We start from the raw sequence: 20,691 nt of genomic DNA on the forward strand, positions 1-20,691 counted from the left end.
CAGAACTGAGAACCTGTCCCTCCAGCTTTCCCAGCCACCTCTGCTGAGGAGTCTCCTTCCATGAGCAAAGAATCCCATCATCAGAACAAAAAAATCCTGACATTAAACTAGACATAGTGTCTCTCATATCTGCTTTGGACCTGCAGAAACCATTAAACACCTTAACAGGAGGAAACTGATAATTAGTAAAAAGAGAATTTGAAAGCTTTTGTAGACCTTGAAGCTGTGGATCAGGAAGACTCGGAAAAATACTCATGCAGAAGACTACAGCTGACCTCAACAGATTTCTCTCCCCTTCTTCCAAGGAGGCAAGCTTGCTCTTGTGGCATTGCCAGAGCTTGCAAGCTCTCAAATAAGGTTACAGAGAAGGAATTATTTCACTAAGGAAGATCTTGGTGTTAATACATGTGAAGAAGTGCCTGCTGCTGATTTCTGTGCTGGAAGGTCTCTTCCTTACCATTTGGGAACAAACGGAACAGTTTCCTTCACTGTGAAGGAGAAGGAAGACAGGAACTTTAGGTCAGAAGGACCTCCTGGCTCACAAGTCATGCTTGTTTAGATACCCTTTAAAATCTGCTCTGATTTACTTTGTACAGAAAGGTATACACTCTGCATTTCAGATTTCCTATCCTGTTTATGTTCTAAAGCCTTTGGAATAACCCACCCAATCAGACAGTTCTTTCCTAAATATGCTCTTTAAAGATTTATTTCAAGTTGTTTTACTGTTTTTTTTCTTTAAACTCAAAAAGTGAGGGGAAAAAAAAAAAAGCCAAGAGCCTGTGGGAGGCTTTTATGAGATGTACTTCCACAAGCCCCGCTGTGCTGGCTCAGCAGCTGGCTCATTTGAATTCCAGGTACGCACTACACAGGGTTTTTTTGGAAATGCTGGCTTATTGGAAAAGCAATGCTGCTTTTGGATCATAAAGCTGGCTTTATGGTCTTTTTGAAGACCATAAAACTGGCTCAGTTAACACACACGAATTCCTACCAAGTGTCACAGTGTCCAATCTCATTGGCACGGGCAAAGCTACACCATTGCATCAGGATACTTAAGGGCTTAAAGCTGCCATTCAGCTGGAGCTCTATTTATTTAAATAATTAACAGACCAAATTTATGCATCTTGCTATGAATCATCACAAAAATAGCAAGGAAAACATTTTTATTTTAAAAAAAATTATGTTTCTTTACCATCGTTTAACTACAACTATTTGAACAAACCAGCACATTTAGGATCACATCCATTCCCAATAAGGATCGTCACTACACCAGGTCCTGACCCAACCAATCCACATTTTCCTAGAGCAAAACCCTTCTCTGAAGCAGTGAAGCACACTGTACTTCTTGGATACTGGAAACCCTTTGTCTCTGGCCTTGTGCCCAGCCACAACACATCAGAGGAATGAGTGTGCCTCGTCATGACACTACACCAGGACTCACCATTCCTTACACACAAGGAACAGCATACGCACAGTGCAATGTAAGCTCATGACATGTACCACTTACATGACAGAAATACATTCGCAGTGGAGAGGAAAGCTGTTGTACTAAGGTAGATAGAATATTACAGATGGGATAATTAAGCTGCTGAGCTCACCATCTGAAAAAAAAAACAAAAACAAAAAACAAAAAAACCAAAACACCCAAAAGTAATATCATGAAAATTCTTTTTATCACCTAAAAATCCTGGGGTGGTAACATATAGCAAGACCTATATATTAAGCCTGGTGTTCAGCATCACAGAACAGCATGATACTAGAATGAGGTCAGATCATCCAGAAGTTTGCCAACTCCGTATTTTACCAACTAAGGTCTTGATCTTGTAATAATCTCAATTTTGAATAGATTTGTACAGCCGCATGGAGCCCAGTGAAGCAGTGGGTATTTTGTCAAGACTTTTTAAGCAATCATTTGTTCAATCTGCAGTAAATGAAGGCAGCCAGTCATGCTGCCATTTGAAGAATGTGCGGGTCCAGGTGTTACAATATTTCTGAAACAGTGAGTGCATTAATAATGAGCTCCAATTGTGTTGGGTATATGTGGAGGATAGAAGAGCACTCTTCCTGGATATCTATATATCCTGCTGATTCCTACACTGAACCTTATCAGAATTCCCAAATCAAATCACTTTTAAAAATGTCTAACCTTGTCACTAAAAGTCCATTTCAAGTGATTCAGTTTCTAGTGTGCCTACTACAACAAACCACAGCATGATGCTTTGTGTATTCATTCCAAACAGCAGTATTTTACTGCTAAAAAAGCAAGAGTTTTATACTTCTGACTATCCTTCTGAATCACAGGAACAGAACAAGCAAGCAGAATGAAAAATGGAAGTCTCGAAGTAGTACAGATTTTTTTTTTCCCCCTAAAAATGGGGGAAATGTCATCCTACTTCTGATGGAGAGACACTGGCTATAAAAGCAGCCAAGACATTCTAAGTGGGTCGGGGCAGAATCCCAGGGAGATACTCATTCTCATCCAGAAGACAGTAGGATCAATGGTGAGGCTGTGGCTGAACAGAACCCATATCCTCCACTGCACGAGCTAGCACACCTCACTCCAGAGCACTGCAGAAGTTTCCAGTGAATTCTTCATTGGAGCATCTACCCATTTTCCTGACACCCTCTTCATCCATTTCCTTGCAAGTCCAGTAAGAAGAATGGGTTCATTTTCCTGCACCAGGAGGTGCATGCCAAAATGTAGAGGTCAGAAGTGGGTTTTGAAAGAGTGTCAAATTTTAAGATGCTCAAATTTCCTGAAAATTGGAAACTGTGTGATTTAAACATTTATTGCTCATTTAGCAGCTGTGGCTTTAACTATCAGCTGGCAGGTGGCCTACGACTTTTCATTTTGCTTATTTAAATGAAGGTGAAAGCACGTGTCGCTCAACTGGAAGAGGCAGCTGCACTCCCAGCATTAGTGAACCATTTGTTTGCTTTGACATTAGTGCACTCAGTAACTTTGCCCATGACTTCTGAGCTCTCAAAAACACTAGGCAGGAAGGATTAGGGTGTTGTCATCTCCTGCCTCCATTTAAACTTACTCTAAGCCATGTGCAGGGCAGCGGCAGTGGCAGTCCATGCTCTTTGCAGCCTCACTTTCAGGAAAAAGGGAACTACTTCCCTGGAGCTGCTGGAACTATTCCTCTCTACTCACTGGAGAAAGGAGCCGCAAGGACTGGGCAGGATTTAGAGAACATACTGCCTACAGCTCCAAAAGGAATTGAGGGAGCTTCAGTGAAACAATCAATGATGAAGTGTGAATAAATGAAGGCAAATCCTCAAAAGATTGGAGCTGCTTAACAGCTACATATCACAGTCTACCCTTTTTCAGAAAAACAAAATACAGCAAAACAAAAAAAAAAACCAAACCAGAGCAGGAAATGAATAAATAAATAAATAGAATATGCAAATACAGAAAGGAAAATTTGCACAAACACATGACAAAGGGCTTCAGTACCACTAGTAGTCAATATTGATGGAGAGGAAGAAAAGACTGGAGTTACAGTTTCTTATCCCTCACCCCCTATATATTCTGGTCCACAGAAATTCATGGCCTGAAATACTGATAACACAAAGGCTGAAACATGATGCAGCATCAGGTGCAAGAACAGTACAATGACTACATTAATTCTTTAATATGAGCAATGCTGCTATTACAAGGCAAATAATAACATTTCAGAGGTAAATTTTAAAGATCTAACTGAATTAGTAGAAAGACAGATGTTACACTAATGAAACATGGGTACCTAACTATGCAGGTTATCAGAGAGAAAGATCAACCTCTCAGCAGTGTAGGTTCAGCTGATCTCCTGGACTATGTAAGGAATGCAGATGAGCAGCACAATATTATCATTAACCTAGTTAAAAGGCTGCAAAAGCAACAAAACCAGTGAAGCATTAGCAAGAATAAGATAATATAAAGCGAAAGTGGTAGGAAGTTGCACTGAAAGTACATTTTACTAAAAGTAAATGAAGCCCAAAGAACTGACTCTAGTACTAAACAGTTGTTTCACTATCCTCAGTTTTCAGCTACTTTCACTTGTCTGAGAATTTATTTTTTTTTTAGAGAATAGGATACTGCAGGGATTTCATGAAAAACTCCATAAAACAAACAAAAGAGGATTTCTCCTGGCTACAGTTATGACCCTGCTTTGAACTGCTGAGCAGTTGATAAAGTGATATAACGCAGTGAGGTCAGCAGGACCTCACAGAATCACAGAATGGCAGGTGTTGGAAGGGACCTCTGGAGATCACCTTGTCCAACCCTCCCTGCTTGAGCAGGCACACCCAGAGCAGGGGGCACAGGAATGCGTCCAGGCGGGTTTTGAATATTTCCAGAGAAGGAGACTCCACAACCTCCCTGGGCAGCCTGTGCCACTGCTCTGGCACCCTCACAGGAAAGAAGTTGTTCTTCATATTCAGGTGGAACTTCCTGTTTTCCAACTTGTGCCCATTGCCCCTTGTCCTGTCATTGGGCACCACTGAAAAGAGTCCAGTCCCATCCCCTTGACACCCATCCTTTAGATACTTATAAGCATTGGTAAGATCCCCCCTCAGTCTTCTCTTCTCCAGGCTGAAGAAACCCAGGTCTCTCAGCCTTTCCTCATAAGGGAGGTGCTCCAGTCCCCTGATCATCTTGGTAGCTCTCTGCTGGACTCCCTCCAGTAGTTCCCTGTCTTTCTTGAACTGGGGAGCCCAGAACTGGATGCAGTACTCCAGATGTGGCCTCACTAGGGCAGAGTAGAGGGGGAGGATAACCTCCCTCGACCTGCTGGCCACACTCCTTTTAACGCACCCCAGGATACTGTTGGACTTCTTGGCTACAAGGGCACCTCATCTCTACCTCTCCCTTTTCCAAGAGAAAGGAGCAATTCTAGCACACTCTAATGAGCTGGTCCACCAGCACAGCAATGTTTTTAACCAAATATCTCAGTCATCAGACCAAAGCAGACTATACCAAAATGCCCGTGATCTCCAACATCCAAATTATTAAGGTCTCTTTTTAAGTAATTAGGGCAACGTGTTGTAAGGATGCACACCAAGATGAGACATGAAGGATAACTAACAGATTGACAAAATCCCTGGCTGTGTTTCCTCTGATATTACTGAAGGTCCAATTCTTGTGAGAAAAGTTCGATTACCAGCTATTGTAAAACAATTACATTCAGGATACAGAGGGGAATAAAAACCTACAAATATAATATGTTCTAAGATGAAAATGGGTTACCATGTAAATAAATCCCTTTTGAAGAAAGGAAGTAACTGCAGAATGTTTTTAAGTAACTCTAAAAGGAATTGAGCAGGGATTATTTTAAAAACATGAATCCTTCTTTATGACACAGAAAAGTTTAATCAAATTGTAAGTGTACATGGACAACTGATTTCTCACTGATGAAAAGATAGAGAAATCCAACTGTAAACTTTCAGTGCAATAAGCAGATGCCTAAAAATTGTCTTTGATTTCTCCTCTGGATGTAACCATCATCAGGTCAATCACATTTATGTGAGAACATACCTATTGCACCATACTACACTCTTTGTTAAGAATTTACCTTATGCTGTTCTGCTCCATCACTGACAGGTTTGAGAGTTTACACCACAGCCACTTGGATCATGCTGTGCCCTGAAAAAGCACTGTGAAGAATTGTCATTATGTTCTCACAAAACATATTATTAGCTCTCTCCGACGTACTTGGAAACAGACCTCAGTTGCCAGAAATACTGCTACACAGTGATATACACGCACACTCTAAAGACAAATAGTGAACACAGGACATTTTTCTTCCTGTAACTGACAGCAAGAGAATCCAGTTTTGCTATGGCCTCCAAGTTATTTTAAATGGAGCACTTGGAAGACTGGGGAAGGAAGAATCAAAGCAACAAGAATGAAATATAATATTGTATACTTCAAAACTTGCTCTATTTATTTCACACTCAAACAGTTGGGAATACCTACTGCATTAAGATCCTAGACAGGTAATTTTCCTACTCTCAGTTACTTTATGAGACCTCTTTTTTTGGACATCATCTTATAGAATTATAGAACATATTCCATTTCTGTAGCCTTTTTAAGTTCCTTTTCCTACTTATTAATATTGATTTTGTCCAGTAGTTTTGAAGGCTGTTTCAAACTAATGCGGATTTTTCCTGTTGGTTACTTTATAGAAAGACTATAATAGTAAAAAAACTAATTAGAATAAAAAAAAAAAAATCATGGGATATGCATTCCTTCTGATTTTCTTTGTGCAAGTCACATAAGTAATGGCAACGCACAAATAGTGGACATACAGAAATTGTGAGACAGCATTTTTATATGCATATTTAAAACTCAGATGAGATTATACAAAATTTTAAACATATGACAAATTACGTGCCTAAATTATTTAACCACAGCCATTTAATGAACTAGAAAAGCAGCTGTCCTAATCAAGGTAATTAACTATAGCCCTTGAAAACTTCAAACCCCTTGAAATCAGTAAGCTTATCTGAAAATTTACATTTAGCTTATAGAAAGATATTGAGGATCAGAAGCATGCATAAATGGCAGTGGTAGTTGAAAACATTCAGTCTTATGGCAAGTGCTCAGCATCCTGCTAAATTCATAACCAGTCTAGGGCACTGATTCAGGAAACACTACAACAGGTATTAAAGTCTACCTTCATTTAAATTAGGCTTATTGCAAATAGTACCTCAGGCATGTGCATAGGCTGAAGGGGATGTTTCCCCAGATACTGTGACAGTAAAAGCTATATACTTTTACCAGTTTTTAGGAGTGCAGAAGAAATCAGCTATTATTCTTGAAGTCATTTAAGAGACATGTGCAGACAAGTAAGGCATATCAATCCTAGATTCTCATAACCTGTCTCGAAAATCATCATCTAAAACTGACTCTCATTGATTTTTTGACATTTTCAACTTTAAGGATGTTTGAAGTTGAGCTACAGGTTATAAACAACAATTTTGGCAATCAAGATGCTCTTCAGAAAACCTGCTTTTGGCATGTTATGTGCAATTCAGACACAAGTAAAAGAGGAAAGGGAAAAGAGAAAATTCAAGTGTATTAAACATTGTTCCTTTATTTACAAAATGGAAAGAGAAAGCAATATGACTATTTGATGTCTGATCATTTATTATATTCCCTAGTAAATAAAGCCAGCATATCAGAGCAGGTTTATCAATGAGCCTGTACTTTTATATGGCACAATATTATCTTGCAGCATAAGTTTTTGCATAACAGACCAACAATTTTGTTCAGAATGGGCTTCAGCTCGGTCCATTATATGCACAAATTGCTTGCAACTGCATTTCTGTTCAGTGTCACCTGAATGCAAAAGTGTTTGCAATTACAGCTTCATAACACATGAGGACACAACCTGTACAGAGAGAGATTTTACATGGGAAAAAACCCACAACTATTTCTACGGCGTATGGGGCCAACAAAGAAAGTGCCTGCAAAGATGTACACCAGTGTAAGTAAACAGAGCTGCACTGGTTTACAGCAGCTGAGTCTCAGCATATTTTTGTCAATGCATTGCCTGTAACCACCCTCTCAAAGGGCAGAGGTGAGCCTGGAAAAGAAATAATGCTTCTTTATAATTATAGCCCATTTCTCATTCAGCCACTGAAATATGGCAGATACTAAAGAAACATTCCAATTCCAAAGAAAACCACAAAGCCATTGTTTTCCAATGAACCGTGTCTTAAATTGTTTTCTTTTCCTGATAGCCAATTACTCTTCTATGTTTTGCACTACTAAGCTGATAATAAGCCGAGCTCTTGCAATCCCAGCCATGCTCAGGGCTTTGCTCAGAATTAGCTGACTGGACGGGAACATCATCTTGCAAGCAGAAGACAACATCTATGTGCATCAGGTTGTGTGACTGGCTGGCCTGACATCCAGCCACCCCTTGAAAGTCAACGATGGGGTTACACATTCATTTATTTTCTCTCTTCCTCCTCTTCTCTCCTGCTACCAGCTGGTAGTTCCCCTGGCAAGTGTCCATCATATGCTGCTGGGTATTTTTACTACTTTAAACATGGATGAATGGGAGGTTACGTGTCCCCTTTTCTAAAAGAAATGTTATCAGAGTGTGAGATATAACTTCAATACTTTTTAAAGACTCCTTTCCTGACACACAGAGGCAATATTCCTCAAGAAAATTTCCTACATTTTTACAAGATTCCTATTTTTAAATTCTAGGCCTAGTTTGTTTGCCCAATACCATATGGGTTTAATGATACAAGGCAAAGAACAACAGAGACTGTGGCTACTCAGACATGGTGAGGACAGGAGCTCTTTATAAGAGGTAAATGCAAATTAGCATCAAAGAACTTGTGCCCCGTTATAAGAAAAAAAGACTACACACGCAGTGATACGGAAGACAATATAGTGCAGAGAGCTAAAACTCCTTAAAAAGAACTCTTAAAAAAATCTAAAGTCCTTTACAAAGCATGAGTACATAGATTATTTTTTTTAAGATAATTTTAAAGGTTAATTCACATCATACTTGACTAGTTTAGAATTACTTTTGTTTGAAGTTTGGCGTAAGACATAAAGCCCAGAAAGGAACCTTGTAGAAATGGTATCAGTGTAAAATCTGCGGGCAACTGCAGTAAAATACTGAATAAGCATTACCAACCTCAAAGAGAAGACCCACAGGTAGAAGTGTGACATTTATTTAATTTCAGTGGTGCTGAAGTGAAATATTTTGCATATTTTTATAATACAGTGAAGCAGAGGTAAATTCATTAGCAGGATATAATACATTGCACTTCTCTCATTCTACTTACATGCTGTGTTATAGAAGGTAGAACTCAACAGTCATGTAATTAGAGTTTTAAAAAAAACCCTCATTTTCTTCATGAAGTCATTGGTGGGAGGAAAATGGAGAGAGATGGGAGGAAAACACAAGCTATTTACAGAAAACTTTCCCCCTCCAAGCAAGAACTATCTATTTTACAAAGATGATGACTTTTTCTCCAACCAGATTCATCATCTGCAACATATAAGACACCATAGATACCAAGCCTACACAAATAAAATCTCAGCTCAGATCCAGCCTCACAAATACATCTATTCCAGAGATGAACAAGCTGTATTTCACAGCCAAAGTATTTACTAAGTGACAGAAAAACATGTATTGAATAATGAAACAGAAATAAAAGACCAATAAATTGACTAAACAGCTCATTACACAGATGAAATTCAAAACCCTAAAGTTAAAAGTAATCCTCCCTTGGGTTTCGCATTCCTAGCTTCCCAAACAATGTTAACACAATGTACCAGAAAGCACGGTTCCTTCAGGTCTGTCATAAGCTTAAATGAAAGTGAGGCCTGTTAAAATGCATTATCTCAGGCTTCAGAGAATGTCACTGACATGAAGCAAACCTTCAGATACAGAACCACAGGGAGAAAGCTCCACAGCTTCACAAACATCTTTTAACATCAGAGTCACGGAGGAAACACTACTAGCCTGCATTACACGATACAAGATACTTCAGGTGTGCAGTCATATATATATGTAGGTGTATATATATATTAAAGAAAAAAATATTGCTAGCCTTTAAAATCTTCAATAACAGAAGTAACACTTCCATCCCCTTTTAAAAGGAAAACGCCATTTTTCATAGCTATGTGAAACTGCAAACTCTTGCAAGTCGGCTGTACAGCTCCATGCAGAAAGCTAGCGTTTCTGGCATTGCCCTTTGGCATAGCAGGCTGCTGGGCTCAACAAACGGGTATTGTTCTCTTTTGATTACTTTTTAACACTGTGCATTATGGCACCCAACAGAGCAATAGCATCCAATACCAGAGAGGAGTCCTCAGCTTTAAGAGATATGCATGTCAGGAAAGACAGAAGCTTATGGCTGCAAACTCCGACTCCTGCTGTGCCATATCAGCTGCAGTGTGTAAGGCTCCTGTGGCACGCACGTATCCCGCAACCGCGTTTGCAGAGTGAATGCCCATGTACAGATAAAACAGCATTTAAATGCCATTGTCCTGCCCATACAGAGATCTACAAAGTATCTGGAGAACTCTTTGTACATTCTTCTCGCAGTGAAATGTAGTTTTCAGTGTGGTTGGCACCAAGACTAAAGTTCAGCCAATGCCTCCCTTATCAGGAGGGCTTCAGTGCCTGGGAGGAAAATTCACTTTGACCTATAGTTGCTCTCAGAAACCTCAAAAAAGTGGAAAAAGACAGAAATACCTTCCCACTTAAAAACCTCTCTCCAGAAGAAAAATTAAGATAGCACAAGAAATTCAAGTCTGATCTAGTTTGAATCTGTTAAGAACAGCAAGTATAAAAGCACATCTTTATATCAAAGTCAGAGCTGTAACCAAGTTGGTACCTCCTTTGTGGCTCAGGGTAAGGCATTCGCAGACATAGTGCAGGCTTCTCAGTGTAATCAGTTTTATCACTCAACTAATTCGTGCTGATCATCACCAGAACCAAGGAGCTGTCAATTCTTCCTGGTACAGGGCTAGCTTGAAGGCATTTGGTGCAGCTTTTACTTCTAAACGTAATTAAAGTTTATTTACAACGGCAGGTTCTCCTTGATACAAAAAACCTCCAAGTTTGCATATCTAAAGAAGTGTATACTAACAAATGATCAACAGGAATAAACTACTGATAAGGTTCTTAGCTACTCCATATCAGAAGCCAAATTATACTTCCCAGTTTTGTGCAATTTTATTTTGACTCAACAGATTGCCTCAGGTGTTTTTCCTATTCCTATTTTACTGTTCAACGTAAAGTACTCTTTTACACTTGATTGAACCTTCACCTTGTCTTGTGCACGTATTTCAAGACTAAATAGAAATGCTGGGATTACCATACCAGATTATTGGTCCATCAGGCCTAGCACCTTGCAACAAAACCTTAAGCTGCTTGTCTCAGACAATGGCAAAACAAGCAGTTTGCTGGATCTTCTCAGTTGTGCTGGAAATGATAATGATACATCACTAGTGCGACACTTTGAGGCAAAAGACTTGTTAGCTCTTACATGCTGTAATTACACTTCTCTCTCTTTTTCTATGATGCAGCTCTATCCAGAAAGTAACCTCAGTTCCAACATATAGGAAAGAAGTAGGAGTAAAGATGTAACCAAATGATTAAACCAAATGACTTCAGCATTAAGACATTTTATTAACTGTTAAACCTGTTTGAAAAAGCAACCTACTTAGACCTGTGATTTCCTTTGTATTTGTTAAGTACAGGTTTTTTAAAAGAGATTATTCACACTTCTAAGTATAGGTGGGAAAAGGAATTCATGTTATCAGATCCAAAGCCTAACAATAACAACTTGCAGCTCGCTCATTCATCAACATCTCTAAGTGCTGGTCTAATTCTGAGAACAGATTCTGATTTATAAACCCTTGCTATTTTATTGAGATCTATTGCAGTAATGGAACCTGAGAATGCTTATTATAAACAGCTGCTGTAACAGAAATAGAGAATCAGTGGATATTACCATTTAAAAAACCCACAAATGTTTAAAACAACAGAAGTCAGCAAACACAAGCTTAAGAAAAAAGTTGTTAAACAAAACTGAAAGATCAGTCTCTGTCCTTAGTCTATTATGTACAATCACTTAATTAAACCATTATTAAACATAAATAAACATCAATCATAACAAGGAAGAAACATGTGGTATGGCGGGTTGCATATAGTCTTGCTATGTAGATACGTGAAGAAAGCCAGCGGTAAAGATATGCAAAAGCGTTTAAAGAATCTCTATTTGACTTCCACTTGATAATTGCTGAAACAGCATACAGAATAATGGAATCACAGAATGGTGGGGCTTGGCAGAGACCTGTGGAGATCATCTTGTCCAACCCCCCTGCTTGAGCAGGCACACCCAGAGCAGGGGGCACAGGAACGCATCCAGGCAGGTTTTGAATGTCTCCAGGGAAGGAGACTCCACAGCCTCCCTGGGCAGCCTGTGCCACTGCTCTGGCACCCTCGACTGCATATGTACAAAATATTTTAATTTCATTTACATAACAATGTGAAATTATACAATAGGAAATCAAACAGACATTTAAGAATTTTAAACTGTTATTCACATTAAATTTTGTTCACCTTTCCTGCTTATTATTTCTTACCATTTTGTGACTTCCCCACTACAAGGTAACTGAGTCCCCAAAAGCTTCAAGATGCAACCTGGACTCTTACGTGCTATGGATGTGTGACTATGACTAATAACAACGGCAATAGATCTGACAGGGATCAGTATATCTTTTGTTACAAATTGTGTATTTTGGAAGAGGAATACAGAACAAGAGGGTTAGTGGGAAGGTGGGCTTACACCATTTTCAGAAGACTACTCTTTTTACAAGAAAAACTTCACTGTTGGATGTTGAAAATGTGAATTGTGGGAAGACTTTGTGGAAGTGTCTTTTATTGGCTGATCTGTTTCTTTCACAGCTGTGTAAGTGCTCACCGTGCAGGAGTTAATTGTATTAGTTATCTAGTGTAACAACCTGATTAATTTTGTACTTAGTGCTATTAACTAACACACTACACATGACTCACTGGAGAATGAATGAATTTAATCCTTCTGTTCAAACACAAAACCAAACAAGAATAATCCTTTGTTTTATAACTTTTAAATAGATAAATTCTTAATGATGCTTAGAGTATGTTAGGAAGGCACTTATTGAAACTATTTAGCTAAGGGTAACTAGACACTTCCATTAGAAAGCCTAATTAATTGGGATTTAAAAATTAACTCTGATTTGCAAGGGACCATAAAACTATCCAGTCCAAAATTTTATCTTTTTATTTGATGGTTTGTAAAAGAGCAAATTAAAGAAACAGTATCAATCAATTATCCCTTGTTATTTCAACGTTGTTCTCGGTATTTGCAGCTGAAGTTTCAAAACAGTGTTTAAAAAGAATGGCAGGCCTCAAAACTCATCCTGGGATGTATTTATCTTGGTATTTTAACACACAAATAATTGCGAGGATAGGGAAGAGAAAGGAAAATGGGAAAATAGAAAAGGTCTAAAAAAGGCACACAAAAATAGGTTTAAATGATATACCTATCACTACCACTTTTTGCACTATGTCATACAATCTCATAGTGTGAAAAGGCCCCATTAAGGGAAATATTTATTTCTGCCATTAGAAGTCTACTTAATTTCCATAGCAAAAACACTCACTAAAATTTCACCACAGTAAATGAGATGAAGCCCCAAAGAGGAATTTATTGTTTTCAGAATTTCAAGTTCTATAAATAAGGAGGACATTTCATCCCAATAAATGAGAAGCATAATAATTTAAAAAGCAAAACCCTAAAACTGGCCCAGAAGTTGCTAGCTTAAAATAAACAAGCTGGTGAACAAACGAAGTAATTAGGAACTGCTCAGAACTGCTGTTCCTTGTGTACGTTGTGGCACAGCTATTTGCACAGCACAGAATTTTCATGGTATTAGCCAAACAGGCAGAATAACAAAATATTTTACAGAAAATGAGATATTTTTATACCACAATCAAATAAGGTCTTGTTTTAGATGGATTTTTTTCCTGAGTCATTCCTAAAAGCAGTTGCTAAATTCCCCTGATGACACAACAAATGGGATATAATACAAGCAACTCTGAGTAAAACAAAGAATGTAAATTTTATAAACACAACATGAAAGACTTACTTTCCCTCCCATGGGCCAGAAAAGAATCCCAAATAAATCCCCTGCATTTGAAATAAATGGCTGTTAACAAAATAACCTTTAAAAGGAAGGAAATGCTCATGTTTTCTTTCTAAATCTGTGGTCAGAAGAACAGAGGTTGCCAGGTTGAGGGAAGAAGCTGCTCTGGCGATACTTTCCCCGATGGTCACCCTGCAGTACCACGAGCCACTTTGGCTACTATCTGGGTGACCAGTGGCTTCCTTGAGTAAACCCACTCCACAACAGCACAGCTCCCAGCTGTGCTGGGCATTGGAGTAAGTGAAACCCTTTATCAGGGAGTCAAGGAAAATTGTTCCTGAGCCTTTTGAAAGGGAACTGACAAACCCAGAGTACAATGGGAGAAAAAGCAAGTCAAAAAACCCAACCAATCAACCAAAAAACCCACCAAAGAAACAAAACAAAACAAAAAACACAACCCTGGGAAAAAAAAATGCCTATATGATAGTTTACACTCAATATAAATTAACTCTTTTTTCACTCCCAATGTGGGTGTGTCATCAGTGCCTATGAGCTACCCATATACCTTATGAAGGACCAAACCAGGCCGCAAGAAGCAGTAGTCTTCTAGGAGCACTCCTGTTGAACTTGAGTAGAAGCATGATTTCTGGTTTCCTATTCTGTTTCCCACCTCATTTCCGATCTTATTTTTCCTTTATATGTCTCACAAAAAATACTTGCCATCAACATTACAATATTAGCATAATATTAATAGACCACCAACCAGAGCTGATCACTTGCAAAGTAAGGATGACAAACTGGCTGGATTTCCACTGCCTTACATTTGGAAAGCATTTTTCCACAACTGTATAAAAACTTTTATGTAGATTATTTGAAAAATATTAGTTGAAAGAATTAGGATCTTAACTTATTACACAGTCTTCAAGAACATATTAAGTAAACTGTTTTTAGCTTGTGGATTAGCCTTCAGATCCTTGGTTCTAGCAGTAATTTAATTCCTGGCACAAAGAAATACGTGAACATTTATCAATCAATCCCTTGTTATCTCAGGGACATTACTTCAGCAATAAAGTACTCACCAGAAATATCCTTTCAAGCTGATCTTGAATGTCTTTCATTCCTGGAAAAGCAGCAACCCCTTGAATCATTTCTACAAAGATACAACCCACTCCCCTACAGAGGAAAAAAAGAGAAAGTATCCAACATTAGAAAGACTTCCTATAGATTAAATGGCCAGCAACAATACTTTTGCATCCATCACCAGTCTTTAAATAATTTTTTTTTAATCAACACCAGGCTGAAGGACAAGTATATGCATGTACTAAAACCAATGTATACATATCAATACTTCCCAGGTGTTTGAAGCAAGTGTAGAATTAGCAGAAATATGGATGGTAGTAGCTGTTGAGACCAATAAAGGCACATGCGGCTGCTCTCTGCCTCAGTGCTTCCTGAGCAGCTTACTCATGCTCCCAAATAAATTCGGGATGTGGGAATGGCAATGAGAGAGCACCCTTGGGAGAAGCTGAATGGGGACAGGACTATGGCATGAAGGCACGCTGGAAGGCCTTGGCATGGAAGGAGAATCTGGAAAAAAATGAGTAAAAAGGAAAAGGGCACGTGGCTGCTCACAGCCACTGAAGTAAGCTACTGCCCAAATGCAGATGACTTCTGGGAATGGCTTGCTTGGGCTTTCTTCTCCCCTCTTCCACCATAAAAGAAGGAAGCTCAAAGCTCCATAGCTCTGGGCAGTTGCTGACCCCATCCTCCAGAAGCTCTGGCTGAGAGGTGCTGCAATGGGCTGAGCAGCCATGGGCTCCCTCATCTCCCTGACATGACAGCCACCTCATTATAGCTCCTGTCACTGGTCTCTCACAAAAGGTACCTCACATGAGTCCCCCTCATCCCACTCAGTTAAGCCACTGGCAGAAATACTGGGAAACTGGAAGGAAAAAATATCCAAGATGTACTAAGTACAGCACAAAGAATAGATTCTCTAAAGTTGAGGAAAGTTTTTGGAACTCTAACTCACATTTCAGATAACCTGTGGACTACAGGTGTCTGAAAAGCAAAACAAAATTACAAACTTGCATTGTCATCTTTTTGGGATGAAGAGAACTCGAGAGTTACATGTTCCCTCAGCAAAAATAATTTTAAGAGAAAACATCCCCCTTGGCTAACAGTAGGATGCAGAATTTGATTATATATTTTAACTTGTTCAATTACATTCTTCTACATACATATTTCTACAACTTCTCTGTGCAAACACCTACATACGCTGTATTACCGTGTCTGTTTAAATAACCACACAAAAAATACCATCACCCATACCAAAGTCAATTCAATAACCCAAAATACGTACCAAAATGAACCAAGAATTTGCAAAACTAACTACGGTACCACCTCTCCCTGAAATTGTGAGTTGTGTTTCTGTGTCATAAAATCCCAGCAATATCCTCTAATTTAACACTGTTTTTAGAAGTAAATTATTTGGAATGTAGTAATTACATACGTTTTCATTGATTATGCATCATGATGATGCATTCAGAAAGTAGCATTTAATTTTAGGAATATGCGTGCATATATTGGTGAGGAAGTCATTCTAGAATAAAACAACTTAATGAAAATAGATTGCATATTTTCATGAAGGCCAAGGCTGAGTATTTATAGATACCACTTAACTAAGATTATCGGCAGACAACCCATGCTTTACTCATCTCTGAAGCCTCTGACCACCGCTGAATAATGAAGTAATTTTATGTTCCATGACAATAAGAGATGATAGTCAAACTTCTTGAAGAAGAAAATTAAACATACATCACTATTTTCTAATTCTACATCCCAAAGCATAGATATATTAAGCCAAGTTTCTCCTTAGGCATTGAGAAGTGGAGGAAAACTTAGGAAAGCAGAGTTCTGGTCAAATTTTAGAATAATTCAGGTGTTTATAAAAGAGGGGTTAAAATTTATCTTCCATATGTTTCTGCTGGATCCAAATGAACTGAATTGATTAAACTGCCATTCATCATTTAGTCTGGTTAGTGCTTCATTAGGCACAGATAGGCACAATATATCTTAGTCAAATACTTATAAACAGCATCAGGATCTCAGACAAGGAAAAAGTAAAGATTTCAGTCAGAAGCCATTTATTCAAGATGAGAAAAAAACCAATTGAATTTAGACTAAAGAAAAGAGGATCAGAGTTCTATTCTTGCAACCAGAAAACAGGCATTTGATTAAACCAGTGTATCATTTGAGGCCTTGTACGCACGCTGCAAAGAAACTTCGGCTAGCTGTTTAAACACAAATGCTCTATAGGCAACAGGAAAATTTTGCCAAATTTTATATTGTTTCACATAACTTATTTATAAAGTTTTCAATTTTCAGAGGTGCTGACAGATGTATGAGCCAAAAATCAAGTAAGAACTGCAGACAACACTACTGAAGAAAAATTTCCTGCTTGAAAGGAAGAATCCTGTTATGTGTATTGGACTCTTGTGTAACCTAGTACTCCTTTTAGTCACAAGCTGAAATGAGAGTGAATGAGTACTGGAGTTAAACAAACAATTAATACAAAAATAAAAAGGTTATTAAAATCATTGAGGAGAGAAACATAAACAACCCTCAAGGTCTCAGCTGGAGGACTGCTGTTCCCTTTGGCCCACTGGAAAATTAAGCTCATGCTTGGTTTCAAAGGTTATGGTGTTCAGCACATTGAAGAATAAGTCCATAGAGAGCCAAGATTAAATGAATACTTAAAAAAAAAAAGGAAAATAATAACAATAAAAAAGTATGACATTGAACTGATAGGAAATACCCAGAAAGCCAAAATAGCACATAAAGGCTTCAAGAGTGGTATTTTAGATGTCTTAGTGGTATCAGTGAACTTTAGGCTCACAGCAAGTAGAAACTGAGTATATAACCAGATCCTTGAATCACAAACCCTAAGTGCACACACATTGAACATGAAAAGAAATAAAGACTCTACCAGGCCTTGAAATTTAGTCTTGTTTTTGTAGACCTCACAAACTATTAAACAGGTTACAGAGATTGTTGAGCAAAGCAAAAATTATTTTTGTGCCAGAAGAACTGGTTTGTAAGGAAAAATTAAGAGAATTATGTCATTCTTGGCCACAAGAAAACATAAGGGACAAGGAAAATGTGATGACTCTGTCTTTAAAATTAAGCAAAATGAAGGACAGGGAAGAACTGATAAGGATTTTAATGGTTCCCAGAGCTGGAGGTAGATCCAAGATAGTATAACTAGAAATAGCAGAATGCCTTTAGGAAACAAAAATTTTAAGGTGAGTGTTAGAGAAATACACTTAACAATTGTCCTGTACCCCAGCCTCCCAATGGACTTGAAGCTCCATGGTTACAGTTGTGTAAAACTAGACGAGCTGAAAAATTTAAGAATATTCTTCAGGGAACAGACTTGAATTAACAGTAGAGTGGATAAGATGATCCCACAGATCACTCCCATCTCTAGTTTCTATGGCACAAAGATTACTTCTTGAAATACGAAATAAACAAATTAACTTGGCTTTAACGTGCACGCACCTCCAAGGGTGTTATTTATGTGTAATTTGTGCACGCTCAGCATACAATGCCATTTTCAGGCTGCACTTGAGAAATAATTTTTGACAAAAGAATGTTAGCCTAACATATTTCAGTGTACTCAATTCAGATTTTCCTACTCTTTTTATAGGAATTCTGATTTAGAATAAATAAGCCAAATGCTGCAACTTCGTTCAGAGATTTTTCCAATGGAACAGCATAGGATAACCTTCCAAAGTAAAAGTGACAGCCATTTAATGTAGAAATGGGTGGCTTATCCTCTGATGACAAAAAGCGTGACTAAACCTATTGATGTATTGATGAGACCATATGTGGCCATACCAGCTAATATTGCTCTTCTATTGTCCTGCTTAATTTCCTGGGACTCTGACTGTCACCATACAGCCTTACATGGAGTGAGAGTTAATAGCACAGCTAAATGAGTTACTCTTGCATTTGAATTGACGTAGTAAATGAGCCTGTAAATATGAAGTTGGATGCCTCAGGAAACTGCATTTTTTTTTTCTGCACAGCTTTTATAATCCAAGAGGATATTGTCTTAAAATTAACTTGCTTACTGGTGGATTTGTTTTATATTTTTGGTTTAAGGATTCACATTCCTGCCTCTGTGTAACAAAGATCCTTATTGTGACAAGAAGAATCTCCAGCCTATCTGTACTGAATACTGTAAAAAAAAAACAACAACATGAAAGCTTTGGTGAATCATGATCTATAAAAGAGTATTAAGGTTGTTTCCTTCCATTAATATTCCAGTTTTTCTTGATGGATCCACAAAAGAGACTACAGACACACTCTGAAATAAGGAATTTTTTTCAAAACAAATTTCAGTTTATACATAAATAAAGATTAGAGAAAGCCTATATGCTTACTATATATGTTTAAAACTGTTGAACATTCTGCCCTTAACAGATCTGCTTTCTAGCAGGCTCAGTGCAGGTGATAATATTCAGCTTGTTCTTCATAGTGAAGAACCTATGCTGGGTCGTCACATAAGGTTTCTATCTGGTCATGAATCCTGTTTTCAGCATGCAGGATTTGGCTTCGGAGGGAGAAGGCATTTTATGAAAACCAAGTAATTGCTTCCAGCAGTCCTCCTGGTGAGAATTACGAAATTCAGCGCAGTAGAGTTTTCATACAAGTACCCCAAACTACATGCAGTTTGTACTGTTAAATATATCAGAATTAAAAAAAAAACAAACCCCCTCCCCCCCCCAAAAAAAAACCCAAACCACCCCAACTACTTGGTCTTTTATGGATTTGTGACCAGGACGTAGTACTGAAACCTTTTCCATAAAATCCACTAGTAATATGCAACATGTTGGAAGGGTACAGAGATTTTTATCTTGTCTTGTTTATTCAGAAAAAAAGTCACATTCCTTTATGATGCTGTTCATGAACAGAACCATGAAAACAAATTTTGGGGTAAAGGAATGAAAAGCAAGGAACTTTTGTCTCCTTAATTGAAAAAAATCTGATTTAATTCTACAGTGGCACACTGCCAGAATACCTGCAGATGCTGAACTTGGTTGGAATTTGCCTTTCATGACCACTCCACTTTGATATGTGAAAACTAACCTACAATGGGAGATGCAGTCTGAACAAAGAATAGGGGCAACAAGGCAAACAGGCTACAGTTCTCACATGAGAAGTAACTAGTGAAGCAAAATTTTCATAGAATGTCCTGAGTTGGAAGGGACCCACAAGGATCATCGAGTCCAACTCCTGTCCCTGCACAGGACAACCCCAAAATTCACACCATGTCTCTGAGGGCATTGTCCAAGTGCTTCTTGAATTATGTCAGGCTTGGTGCTGTGACCGCCTCCCTGGGGAGCCTGTTCCAGTGCTGCTCCACCCTCTGGGTGAAGAACCTTTTCCTAATATACAACCTAAACCTCCCCTGGCACATCTTCCTGCCATTCCCTTGGGTCCTGTCATTGGTCACCAGGGGAAAAAAGAGATCAGCACCTGCCCCTCCTCCTCCCCTTGTGACAAAGTTGTAGACCATGATGAGGTCTCTCCTCAGCCTCCTCTCCTCTAGGCTGAACAAACCAAGTGACTTTAGCCACTCCTCATACAGCTTCCCTTCTAAACCCTTCACCAGCTCCATGGTCCTCCTCTGGACACTCTCTAGTAGCTTTGTATCCTTAATATACTGCGGTGCCCAAAACTGCACCCAGCACTCGAGGTGAGGCTGCACCAGCACAGAGCAGAGTGGGACAATCACCTCCCTCGACCAGCTGCAATGCAGTGCTTGATGCACCCCAGGGCACGGTTGTCCCTCTCAGCTGCCAGGGCACACTGTTGGCTCGTGTTCAGCTTGCCGTCAACCAGAACCCCCAGGTCCATCCATGATGACAAAGAACAACATTTAAACTTCTGCAGAAAACAGATGCAACGAATGATAAATAATTTGCTTGAAAGTATGATAGTTCAAAGTATTTCTTGACAGTCAGTCTTGAAGCAAT

General features: G+C 38.7%; 1 protein-coding gene across 4 annotated transcripts in view; it reads right to left on the reverse strand.

Moving 5' to 3' along the window:
- The window catches only part of CDK14 (cyclin dependent kinase 14), a 323,920-nt gene that overhangs the window by 116,098 nt on the left and 187,131 nt on the right, over positions 1 to 20,691 (reverse strand). For all 4 annotated transcript variants that reach the window (XM_064444644.1, XM_064444647.1, XM_064444646.1 and 1 more), the window contains one exon: positions 14,728 to 14,821. In XM_064444644.1, coding sequence (XP_064300714.1) covers positions 14,728 to 14,821 — 94 coding nt within the window. The remainder of the gene's footprint in view (positions 1 to 14,727; positions 14,822 to 20,691) is intronic.

The sequence above is a fragment of the Phalacrocorax carbo genome, chromosome 2, assembly GCF_963921805.1.
Source record: "Phalacrocorax carbo chromosome 2, bPhaCar2.1, whole genome shotgun sequence".
In the NCBI taxonomy this organism is placed as follows: Eukaryota; Metazoa; Chordata; class Aves; order Suliformes; family Phalacrocoracidae; genus Phalacrocorax; species Phalacrocorax carbo.